This window comes from Scyliorhinus torazame, chromosome 5 (assembly GCF_047496885.1).
Source record: "Scyliorhinus torazame isolate Kashiwa2021f chromosome 5, sScyTor2.1, whole genome shotgun sequence".
Classification (NCBI taxonomy): Eukaryota; Metazoa; Chordata; class Chondrichthyes; order Carcharhiniformes; family Scyliorhinidae; genus Scyliorhinus; species Scyliorhinus torazame.
Window position 1 is genome coordinate 262,706,829 of NC_092711.1, and position 13,452 is coordinate 262,720,280.

The following is a 13,452-nucleotide window of genomic DNA, read 5'->3' on the forward strand; positions in this document are numbered from 1 at the left end:
TATAGGTATATTTTCCAATTGTGTCCTCAGCTCATAATTTTGACTTTGATTTTGGCTTTGAATTAAGTTTCTCATAGACTGATAAACCTGGTATTAGCAATTTTTCTCACCTAGAATTGTCACCAAATTCAACAGAACCTCATCCATTCTTTTCCGGATCCTTACTAAGATAGTTACTTTCAATGAAGGTGTGAGCCATTGTTTTTGGCTTCATTCAAAATCCTGTTTGTCTTGTTTGCTAATTCTGCTTGACCAAGGATATCTCCATTTTACAATCCTTCCCTGACAGCTGCTGTTAACCCTTTTTGGGATCTTTCCCTGTATCCTCTCATGTTTCTCTCAGACCAGATATTGCCAGACATCCATGTTTCAAATGACACATCTTTCCATATTTTCAATAACACATCTCAGGATGCACTCTCTGTCCATAAAGCGGTGGAACCTCACCACTACAGCCCTTGGCGGCTCGTTGGCTTTGTATCTCCTTGACAGGATCCGATGAGCCCCATCCAGCTCCAGGGGCCTCGGGAAAGCTCCCGCGCCCATCAGCGAATTGAGCATCGTGCTCATATATGCCCCGGCATCGGGCCCCTCCAGTCCTTCGGGGAGACCCAGAATCCGAAGATTCTTCCTCCTCGACCTATTCTCCCGGTCCTTAAATTTTTCCTGCTGCGCCTCCACCTTCACCGCCAGGCCCAAGATCTCATCTTCGTTCTCCAAGGCTTTTTGCTGCACCTCCCGGATCGCCGCCCCTTGGGCCTTCTGGGTCTCCACAAGCTTCTCCAATCGATTGACCACACTAAATTGACCCTTTAGTTACAAAAAAACTGCCCCCCACCGAAATGGCCTCGCAAGCCACTCAGTTCAAGTGCAGTTAGGGATAGGCAACAAATGCTGGTCCAGCTAGCGATGCCCACATCCCAAGGATGAAAACAGAAGGGCAAAAGAGGAAAATCGGTGAATTACAGAACAGTTAGCCTAACATCTATGGTGGGGAAATTGTTAGAGTCTATAATGTACTGAACACCTCAAAATATTTCACTTAATCAGGGAGAGCCAATATGGATTTGTGATAAAAGCAAATTACTGCGGATGCTGGAATCTGAAACCAAAAGAGAAAATGCTGGAAAATCTCAGCAGGCCTGGCAGCAGCTGTAGGGAGAGAAGAGAGCTAAGATTTTGAGTCCAGGTGACCCTTTGTCAAAGGATTTATGATAGGTAGGTCATGCGTGACGAGCCTCATTGAATTTTTTGAAGAGGTGACTAAGGTAGAGGACAGGGGAATGTCTATGGATTTTGTTTATATAGACTTTCAGAAGGCATTTGTTAAGTCCGACGTAAGAGACTGTTAACAGATAGAAGCCTGCATTATTGAGGGCAAACTATTGACATGGCTGGGAAATTGGTTGGGTAGCAGGTGACAGAAAGTAAGGATAATGGATAGGTACTCAAAACTGGCAGGAGGTGACTAGTGGTGTCCCACAGGGATCTGTGTTAAGGCCTCAATTGTTCATATTATTCGTGAATGACTTGGATAATGGCATATGTCATAACCCCCCATGGGGAAACTATCATTGATATCCCCGTGGGACTCGTGGAGGGCGAGTTGCCCAGATAGGCCACCTACCTGGGGCTCGTTATGTACTAATATAAAAGCTGGCCCAAAGCTTGGCCTAAAGAGATTCGTTCTCCCAACAAGGACTGTACTGGGAGTGATATGCTGCTTTGTGCAAAATAATGTAAATAGTTGTTAATTTTAAGTGCATTTATCACCACCATCCTCAAGTTACTAATCTGGTGATGAGGATTAAAGGAAATTCTGGACTCGCTCGTAGAACCGCCTGACCGCCGGAAGTTCCTGGGAGGTAACATCATAACCATTTAAGATACTGCTGTTTGGAAAATTGGAAGCCTTTGACGTAGGCCTCGAGAATTGGAACCAGTACGCAGAGCGCATGAAATAATTTTTTCAGGCAAATGCGATTTGGGAGAAGACCGTCAGAAGGTCCTCCTGACTGTTTGCGGCGACCAGACGTTTGGGATCATTAAGATGCTAACTTATCCGACGGCGGCAGTCTCGAGATCTTTTGCCACATTGATTTCGGAGCACTATGACCCCAAGCCTTGCGTAATTATGCAGCAGTGTCATTTTAACACAGCAGCACGTCCTCCAAGCGAATCATTTGCAGACTTCTCGCCCCATTTAAGATGTCTGGATGAGCGTTGAGAGTTCGGGCCGTCCCTCTCTGAGAGACCGAATTCTGTGCGGCATCAATAACATGGCCACACAGGGGAAGCTATGAGCAGAACACATCCTTGATCTGAAATAGGCCACTGAACTTTCCCTATCTCCAAAGAAAGGCACTGCAGGGGTGCATGGACGCTGGTGACCATAGTTTTACTCGCCCTTCCTTCCGAACCCCCTTGGCATTCTCATGGTGGTGGTCTTGTCCGAGTTCCTCAAATGGGAAACCTCAAAAGTCTTTCCCCAGCAGGATTAGGATCTCGGGTGCTATCGCTGACCGTGGGAAATTCCTCCGGGGATGACGGGCACCGTTGGCCATATTGCTAAATGTGTGACAGTCTTAGCTGCCAGGGTCGATGCAGAGAACGGCGCCCACAACAACTACCTAGATCGTACCGAACGTGCACACGCCTGATGAGGACTATTTTGTGCAATTGAACTGTGTCGCTGCTCCAAAAGTACCACCGATCCAGGTCACGATACAGGTTAATGGTGATCTCGTGATTATGGAAATGGACACTGGTGCAGCAATCTCATTTGTGGATCTTCGCACATTTCAGCGGCTTTGTGCAGGGATCATGCCACTGACACTTTGCGATACCAAGGCGCGATTGGAAACCTATGCCGTGGGGCCTTTAAAGATCGTGGGGACCACTGTGGCTCAAGTGACGCAAGGACAGCAGTTAGTTCGCCTTCCATTAGTTGTGGTACAGGGATCTGGACCAAAATTGTTCGTGATACTGGTTAGTGGATAGTGGCAGACATAGACATAGAATTTACAGCGCAGAAGGAGGCTGTACCGGCTCTTGGAAAGAGCAGCCTACCCAAGGTCAACACCTCCACCCTATCCCCACAACCCAGTAACCCAACCCAACACTAAGGGCAGTTTTGGACACTAAGGGCAATTAATCATGGCCTAATCCACCTAACATTTAAGGGGATATTTCAAAAGACCCCGAATACGTTCCGAGAGAAATTCCAAGGATCTACCATCTATGTTAAACGGTATGAAACTTAAAGGAAAAGCACATAATTGTGCAAAGATGGGTGACACGACAACCTTGGAATATAGAAATCTATCTATTTCCTTCTTAAATATATTTAGTGAATTGACCTCTACAACCTTGTGGAGAATTTAATAGGTTCACCACAGTCCAGAAATGTCTCCTCATCTCAGTGCTTAATAGTCATCTTGCTACCATGAAGCTGTGACTCCTTGTTTTAGACCCTCCAGCTAGAGGAAACAAAATCCCTACACTTTTCATACTTTTCAATTTTATACATTTCTCATTTGTCTAAATTTCAGTGAATACATGCCCGGATGACCTAACACCTCCTCGTATGACAATCCTCTCTCCCTGGAATAAGTCTGGTGAACATTTGTTGCACTCCCTCGAAAGCAAATATTTATTTCTTGGGTAAGGAGACCATAATTGGACACAACACTCCAGATGTAGTTTCACCAAGGCTCTGTAGAGCTGCAGTAAGACATCCTTGCTCCTGTACTCAAGTCCTCTTGCAATGAAGACCAACATATCATTTGCCATCCTAGCTGCTTGCTGTACCTGCATACTTGCTATCAGTTACTTGTGCAGTAGGATACTGAAGTTCCTTTGTCCGTCAACATTTCCCAATCTAGCATCGTTGACAAAATACTCTGCCATTCTGTTTCTCTGACAAGTGGATAACTTCACAAATATCCACATTATACTGTATCTGCCACAAAAGAATTTGTATTGATATTTTTAAAAAGACCAAACCAGAAAAACATAAAAAATAACATTTTTCCAAAGGTAAAAAGCGTAACAACTTTCAAACAGCGAATGGTTAGGACCTGGAATGCAGTGTCTGAACATAGAACATTACAGCGCAGTACAGGCCCTTCGGTCCTCGATGTTGCACTGACCTGTGAAACCACTCTAAAGCCCAACTACACTATTCCCTTATCGTCCATATGTCTATCCAATGACCATTTGAATGCCTTAGTGTTGGCGAGTCCACTACTGTTGCAGACAGGGCATTCCATGCCCTTACTACTCTCTGAGTAAAGAACCTACCTCTGACATCTGTCCTATATCTATCTCCCCTCAATTTAAAGCTACGTCCCCTTGTGCTAGACATCACCATCCGAGGAAAAAGGCTCTCACTGTCCACCCTATCTAATCCTCTGATCATCTTGTATGCCTCAATTAAATCACCTCTTAACCTTCTCTCTAACGAAAACAGCCTGAAGTCCCTCAGCCTTCCCTCATAAGATCTTCCCTCCATACCAGGCAACATTCTGGTAAATCTCCTCTGCACCCTTTCCAATGCTTCCACATCCTTCCCATAATGCGGCGGCCAGAATTGCACGCAATACTCCAAATGCGGCTGCACCAGAGTTTTGTACAGCTGCAACATGACCTCATGGCTCCGAAACTCAATCCCTCTACCAATAAAAGCTAACACACCGTACGCCTTCTTAACAACCCTCTCAACCTCGGTGGCAACTTTCAGGGATCTATGTACATGGACACCGAGATCTCTCTGCTCATCCACACTACCAAGAATCTTACCATTAGCCCAGTACTCCGTCTTCCTGTTATTCCTTCCAAAATGAATCACCTCACACTTTTCTGCATTAAACTCCATTTTCCACCTCTCAGCCCAGCTCTGCAGCTTATCTATACCCCTCTGTAACTTGTAACATCCTTCCGCACTGTCCACAACTCCACCGACTTTAGTGTCATCTGCAAATTTACTCACCCATCCTTCTATGTCCTCCTCCAGGTCATTTATAAAAATGACAAACAGCAGTGGCCCCAAAACAGATCCTTGTGGTACACCACTAGTAACTGGACTCCAGTCTGAACATTTCACATCAACCACCACCCTTTGTCTTCTTCCAGCTAGCCAATGTCTGATCCAAACTGCTAAATCACCCTGTATTTTCTGCAGTAGCCTGCCAAGGGAACCTTATAAAATATTTTACTGAAATCCATATACACCACATCAACTGCTTTACCCTCATCCACCTGTTTGGTCACCTTCTCAAAGAACTCAATAAGGTTTGTGAGGCACAACCTACCCTTCACAAAACCGTGTTGACTATCTCTAATCAAATTATTCCTTTCCAGATGATTATACATCCTATCTCTTATAAACCTTTCCAAGATTTTGCCCACAACAGAAGTAAGGCTCACTGGTCTATAGTTACCGGGGTTGTCTCTACTCCCCTTCTTGAACAAGGGGACAACATTTGCTATCCTCCAGTCTTCTGGCACAATTCCTGTAGACAAAGATGACATAAAGATCAAAGCCAAAGGCTCAGCAATCTCCTCCCTAGCTTCAAAGAGAATCCTAGGATAAAACCCATCCGGCCCAGGGGACTTATCTATTTTCACACTTTCCAGAATCGCTAACACCTCCTCCTTATGAACCTCCAGCCCTTCTAGTCTAGTAGCCTGAATCTCAGTATTCTCCTCGACATCATTGTCTTTTTCCTGTGTGAATACTGGCGAAAAATATTCATTTAGTACCTCTCCTATTTCCTCGGACTCCAAGCACAACTTCCCACTACTGTCCTTGACTGGCCCTACTCTTACCCTAGTCATTCTTTTGTTCCTGACATATCTATAGAAAGCTTTAGGGTTATCCTTGATCCTACCTGCCAAAGACTTCTGATGTCCCTTCCTGGCTTTTCTTAGCTCTCTCTTTAGGTCCTTCCTTGCTAACTTGTAACTCTCGAGGGCCCTAACTGAACCTTCATGTCTCATCTTTACATAAGCCTCTTTCTTCCTCTTAACAAGTGTTTCGACTGCTTTAGTAAACCACGGTTCCCTCGCTTGACCACTTCCTCCCTGCCTGACAGGTACATACTTATCAAGGACACGCAGTAGCTGTTCCTTGAACAAGCTCCACATTTCCATTGTGCCCATCCTCTGCAGTTTTCCTCTCCATCCGATGCATCCTAAGTCTTGCCTCATCGCATCATAATTGCCTTTCCCCCAGATCTAACTCTTGCCCTGTGGTATATACCTATCCCTTTCCATCACTAAAGTAAATATTATCGAATTGTGGTCACTATCACCAAAGTGCTCACCTACCTCCAAATCTAACACCTGTCCTGGTTCATTACCCAGTACCAAATCCGATATGGCCTTGCCTCTCGTTGGCCTATCTACTTACTGTGTCAGGATACCCTCCTGCACACATTGGACAAAAACGGACCCATCTAAAGTACTCGGAACTATAGCGTTTCCAATCAATATTTGGCAAGTTAAAGTCCCCCATAACAACTACCCTGTTGCTTTCGCTCCTATCCAGAATCATCTTTGCAATCCTTTCCTCTCCATCTCTGGATCTTTTCAGAGGCCTATAGAAACCCCCTAACAGGGTGACCTCTCCTTTCCTGTTTCTAACCTCAGCCCATACTATCTCAGTCGACGAGTCCTCATCAAATGTCCTTTCTGCCACCGTAATACTGTCCTTGGCTAACAATGCCACCCCTCACCCTCTTTTACCACCTTCCCTTTAGCTTACTGAAATATCTAACCCCGGCACCTGCAACAACCATTCATGTCCCTGCTCTATCCATGTCTCCAAAATGGCCACAACATCGAAGTCCCAGGTACCAACCCATGCCGCAAGTTCACCCACCTTATTCCGGATGCTCCTGACATTGAAGAAGACACACTTTAAACCACCTTCCTGCCTGCCGGTACACTCCTGCAACTTTGAAACCTAACTCATGACCTCACTACTCTCAACCTCCTGTATAATGGAGCTACAATTCAGGTTCCCAATCCCCTGCTGAACTAGTTTAAACCCTCCCGAAGAGCATTAGCAAATTTCCCCCCCACGATATTTGTACCCCTCTGGTCCAGGTGTAGACCATCCCGTTTGTAGAGGTCCCACCGACCCCAGAATGAGCCCCAATTATCCAGAAATCTGAAACCCTCCCTCCTGCACCATCCCTGTAGCCCCGTGTTCAACTCCTCTCTCTCCCTATTCCTCGTCTCGCTAGCACGTGGCACGGGTAATAACCCAGAGATAATAACTCTGCTTGTCCTAGATCTACGTTTCCACCCTAGCTCCCTGAATTCCTGCCTTACATCCCTATCCCTTTTCCTACCTATGTCGTTGGTACCTATGTGGACCACAACTTGGGGCCGCTGCCCCTCCCCCTGAAGGATCCCGAAAACACCATCCGAGCCTGAGAGCATGGTGGAGGTAGATTGAGCCTTGACTATCAAAAGAGAATTGGATAATTAGCCAAAATGGAAAAGCATTGTACGGGTCTGGGGAAAATGAGGAAGGACCCTAACATTGCAGAGTCAGCAAGTGAAGCCTGAATTGAAAAGATGAGTAATTAAAGCAATTCAAATAGCTCAAGTGACAGGGTGGTTTTGGGTTGACAGCTGACGATGGAAATAAAAGAAGTTAAACATGAGAATATGAAAAAAACCCACATTTTTAAGATTAATTTTTACTTCATGCCTTATTTCATGACTGTTCAGCGGAACAAGGTAGTTTTACTCTCATAGTGTCATGGATGTTTACAGCATGGAAACAGGCCCTTCGGCCCAGCTTGTTCATGCTGCCCAGTTTCTATCACTAAGCTAGTCCCACTTGCCCGAATTTGGCCCATATCCCTCTATACCCACCCTGCCCATGTAACTATCTTTAACAGCTTTTTAAAGGAAAAAATTGTACCCGCCTCCACCAGTGCCTCTGGCAGCTCGTTCCAGATGCTCAGAAATTTCCCCTCTGGTCTCTTTTGTATCTCTCACCTCAAACCTAAGCCCTCTAGTTCTAGACTCCTCTACCTTTGGGAAATGATTTAAAAAAACCAAACAGATTTAGAATACCCAACCATTTTTTTCCAATTAAGGGGCACTTTAGCGTGGCTAATCCACCTAGCTTGCACATTTGTGGGTTGTGGGGGCGAAACGCACGCAATCACGGGGAGAATGTACAAATTCCACACTGACAGTGACCCAGAGTCGGGATTGAACTTGGGACCTCGGCACCATGAGGCAGCAGTGCTACCCACTGAGCCACTGTGCTGCCCCAATCTTTGGGAAAAGATGTCGACTATCTACATTATCTATGCTCCTCATTATTTTACAGACGTCTAAGATCACCCCTAAGCCTTCTACGCACCAGGGGTAAAAGTCCCAGCCTCTCCTCCTAACTCAGACTCATCAAGTCCTGGTAGCATCCTCGTAAATCTCTTCTGCACTCTTTCTAATTTAACTATATTATTCCTATAATAGGGTGCCTAGAACTGAATGCAGTATTCTATGTGTGGTCTTACCAATGTCTTGTACAACTTCAACAGGACGTCCCAACTCCTGTATTCCATATTCTGACCAATAAAACCTAGCATGCTGAATGCCTTCTTCACCACCCTGGTCCATGGAGAGTATGTTGCAACTTGAAGTCCAGACATGAAATTCTGATTCTGGAAAACATTTCAAGCCATGTTTGAACTCTAAGCCAAAACCAATTTGGGATTTATTCTCAGAATGGACTGTACGCAAAATGAATTAACCCGATGACGATGGTAGACATTAAGAGCAAAAACATTTTTTTATGCAATACTGGTACAGTCTTGACAGAACCTGAAAACGGATGAAGTCCTGAAACGATAAGGACATTTGTGTGTAGAATTTTAACAAGTTTGTGAATGCTTCAATTTTCAGTGCGGCATGTGGCATGCAAGCTTATCTGCCTGTGTGAATATGTTGATTCCACTGAAGTGACACTACAAAGACAAATACTGGTGAGTTTTGAAGTGTAGCATTTGTTAGATTAATGGTAAGGTGCTTTTATGCATGGGACAGATGTGCTTGATATATACAGTAATTTTGGGTGCAATCGGTTTTTAAAATTTCTGGTAATAAATTCGGGGACGCACATCATGGACTGTGTTAATTGAAAAACAATTCATGTACTTTAAAGGAATTAATTGTACATGAAACACTAACTTCTGAGAGACATGAAGGCACAACGAAAGGCAAGTAAGTACTTATTTTTAATTTTCATACAGATAAAATATTTGAATACAAAGTTAGTTGTATTAATATTTAAAATCACTTAAAATTTAGCAATGTTGTTTGGATCAGCATACTTTAGATTTGGTCAAATAAGTTATTTTTCTGTCCTTTAGATACAATTGTATTTAATTGACAACCATATATTTAATATATACAATGCATATTAAAATTTTGTCAAGAAAGACTGGCCTGATATTTGAGTTTGATAATTTGTACACTTAGGTGACAAACACGCACAAGATCAATTTTAAAATTTGATGGAAAGTGGGCAGTCAAATGGACTGATTGTTGTTGTTTTTTTCATTTAAGGGATGTGTTCTTCGCTGGCTAGGCCGCCAGTTTATTGTCCATCCCTAATTGTCCTTGAGAAGTTGGTGGTGAGCTACCTTCTTGAACAGCTGCAGTCCATATGATGTAGATACAGCCATAGTGCTGTTAGTGAGAGAATTCAAGGATTTTGACTCAACGGCAGTGTAGCAACAGCAATAAAAGTTCCAAGGCAGGATGACGACTGGCTAGGAGGGGAACTTCCAGGTTGTGGTGTTAGCATGCATCTGCCATCCTTGTCCATGGAAGTGGTTGTGGGTTTGGAAGGCATTATTGAAGGAGCTTTCATTGGTTCCTGCTGTGCATCTTGTAAATGGTATGCATAGCTGCCCCTGTGCACCATAGTGCTGTTACTGAGGAAATTCAAGGATTTTGACTCGGCAGTGAAGGAACAGCAATAAGAACCTCCAGATTGTGGTGTTCGCATGTACATGTATCTGCTACCCTTGTCCATGGTAGTGATTATGGGTTTGGAAGGCACGATTGAAGGAGCCTTAGTCAGTTTCTGCAATTCATCTTATGAATGGTACACACACTGCGAATGTGAATCAGTGGTGGAGAGAGTAAATGTTTTTGGATGGAGAGCCATTCAAGCGGTATTTTTTTTGCCCTAAATGGTGTCGAGCTTGGATTGGATTGGATTTGTTTATTGTCACGTGTACCGAGGTACAGTGAAAATATTTTTTTGCGAGCCGCTCAACAGATCATTAAGTACATGAGAAGAAAAGGGAATAAAAGAAAATACATAATAGGGCAACACAACATATACAATGTAACTACATAAGCACTGGCATCGGATGAAGCATACAGGGTGTAGTGTTATTGAAGTCAGTCCATAAGAGGGTCATTTAGGAGTCTGGTGACAGTGGGGGAGAAGCTGTTTTTGAGTCTGTTTGTGTGTGTTCTCAGACTTCTGTATCTCCTGCCCGATGGCTTCTTGTTGGAGTTGCATTCTTCCAGCGAAGTGAAGAGTATTACATCATACTGTTGACTTGTGTTTGTAGATTGTGGTAAGCTTTGGAGAGCCAGGCGGTGTTTTATCCACTCCAGAATTCCTAGCCACTGACCTGCTCTTGTAGCCAAAGTGTTTATATAGATAGTCCAGTTCAGATTCTGATCAATGGGAATCTGATGTTGGTAGTGGGGGATTCAGCGATGGTTATGTCATTGAATGTCATGGGGCAATGGTGAGATTCTCTCTTCGAGATGGCCTTTGCTTGGCGCGAGTCACTGGTCAGCCCAAACCTGGATATTTCAGCATTTGGACATGGACTGCTTTGGTATCTGAAGAGTTGTGAATGATGCTGAACCTGTTCAATCGTTTGCAAGCATCCTCATTTTTGACCTTCCGATGAAACAAAGGTCATTTATAAAGAAGCTGAAGATGGTTAGGGCTAGCTACCCTGAGGCACTCCTGCCATGATGTCCTGGAGTTGAGATGACTGACGTCCATCAACTACACCATCTTCCTTTGTGCTAGGTGTGACTCCAACCAACAGAGAGTGTTCGCTCAACTCCCATTTATTCCAGCTTTGCTAGCGCTCCTTGATGCCATTCTCTATCAATACAGCCTTGGCAACAAGGGCAGTCACTCTCGCCTCACTTCTGCAGTTCAGCTATTTTGTGCATGTTGAGGCCAAGGTTTTAATGAGCTGAGTGGCCCTGGCAGGTCTCAAACTGGCCATTAGTTAGCGATTTATTGCTAAGTAAGTGCTGCTTGATAACACTGTTGGTGACCCCTTCCATCACTTTACTGATGATGGAGTAGATTGATGGGGCGGTAAGTGGCCGGTTTGGATTTGTCCTGCTTTTTGTGTACAGGACATATTTCTCATATTGCTGAGTACATGCCATTGTTGTAGTTGTACTGGAGCAGCTTACCCAGGGGAATGACAAATTTTGGAGCACAAGACTTCAGTACTATTGCTGGAATATTGCCAGGGCTGACTCCCACATCCCACAGTATTCAGTGCCTTCAGTCATTTCTTGATATCACATGGAGTGAGTCAAACTGGCTGACTTCTGTGACTTTCTTCAGTGAGTTTAAAAGAAATAAATTTAGAGTACCCAATTCATTTTTTCCAATGAAGGGGTAATTTAGCGTGGCCTATCCACCTAACCTGCACATCTTTGGGTTGTGGGGACGAAACCCACGCAAACACGGGGAGAATGAATGTGCAAACTCCACACATACAGAGCCGGGATCGAACATGGGACTTCGGTGCCGTGAGGCAGCAGTGCTAACCACTGCGCCACCATGCTGCCAGCTTCAGTGAGTTTTTAATGTGGCAGACTGCAGAGATTAGATCTGATTCGTTTGCTTTGGAATCCCTTAGCTCTGTCTATCTCTTGCAGCTAATTATGTTTGGAATGCAAGTAGTCCTATGTTGACGTTTCACCGGGTTAACATCTTATTGTTAGATAACCCTGGTGTTGCTCTTGGCATACCCTCTTGCATTGGTTACTTTTACCAGTATTGTCAGCAAAAGATGTAGTTGATGAGAATGAGATCAGGTATGTTTTTCCTTGTTGGTTCCTTCACTACCTCCTGCCGACCCAGTCTTGCAGCTATGTGCTTTAGGTTGATCTATATCGATTAGCTCAGTCAGTAAATAGTGTGGCTACCAATCCACTCTTGGTGATGTACATTGAAGTCCCCTGCCCAGAGTACAGCCTGCATCCTTTCCAACATCAGTGTTTCCTCCAAGTGGTTTACATCATGGAGAGTATTGATTCATCAGGTGAGGAAAGCTTGGAGTGTGTTGTATGTGGTAATCACTAGGAGGTTTTCTTGCCCATGCTTGACTTCGTCCTCATGCCATGAGATTTCACTGGGTCCGAAGTCAATGTTGAGGACTCCCAGGGGCACCTTGCTCCTGAATATGTACCACTTTGCCACCACCTGCTGGGTCTGATCTACAGGTGGGACAGGATGTACCCAGGGACTGTGATGGTGATTTCGGAGATATTTTCTGTGAGATATTCCGAGTATGTTTATGTTTTTAATAATCTTTATTGTCACAAGTAAGCTTACATTAACACTGCAATGAATTGTTGGGATATTTCGACTGGTCTGTGACATGGATTCCCAATTTTGACACTAGTGCCAGATGCAGGATCGATAGGGCTGAGTTTGCTGCGGTTATTTCCAGTGACTAATTTGATGCCGAGTGATCTGTCCGGTTGTAATACTTTGAGATTTTTGTTAGCAGGTTGATACAACTAGCTTGCTTTAACCATTTCAGAGGGCATTAATAGTCAACCAAATTACCATGGATCTGGAGTCACAAGTAGGCCAAACCATGTAAGGACAAAAGTGAACCAGATAGGCTTTTACGACAATTAACAATAGTTTCACGGTCATTATGAGACTTTGTATTCCAGATTTTTACATATTGGTGGGATTTGAACACATGTCTTAAGAGCATTACTCTGGACCTCTGGATTACTCGTCCACCAACAATGTCACTACACCGCTGCCTCCCCCAGGTGCTCAGGCCTCAAATGCATAGGTCCAGGGGGCTGTGCATGCCAATTTGGTGTTCTAATGCGTATTGCTATTAGGAGAAAGTTGAATGTTGACGATGACCTCAAAATGGAGCTGTCTGATAATCATTTACTGAGGAGGGTTAATATGATTGTCAGAGTGTCATAATTGGGCCTATAGTGGGCTGGGTAATGGCTGTGACACAAGAAGGAGCATTGAGCTACTCCATGCTAATAGAAATGGATGATATGCCCATGTCATATGATTCCCAAATGTATTACAGAATTGAAATGGGTTGTTTCGCATGTCATGGGATCCAATGTGTCCTCCTACTTGAATCATCAGGTGTGCTA

General features: G+C 44.2%; 1 protein-coding gene across 1 annotated transcript in view; it reads left to right on the forward strand.

Moving 5' to 3' along the window:
• tex11 (testis expressed 11) overlaps positions 1–13,452 on the forward strand; it is a 447,334-nt gene that overhangs the window by 48,516 nt on the left and 385,366 nt on the right. The window contains exon 5 of the mRNA XM_072501531.1: positions 8,932–9,011. Coding sequence (XP_072357632.1) covers positions 8,932–9,011 — 80 coding nt within the window. The remainder of the gene's footprint in view (positions 1–8,931; positions 9,012–13,452) is intronic.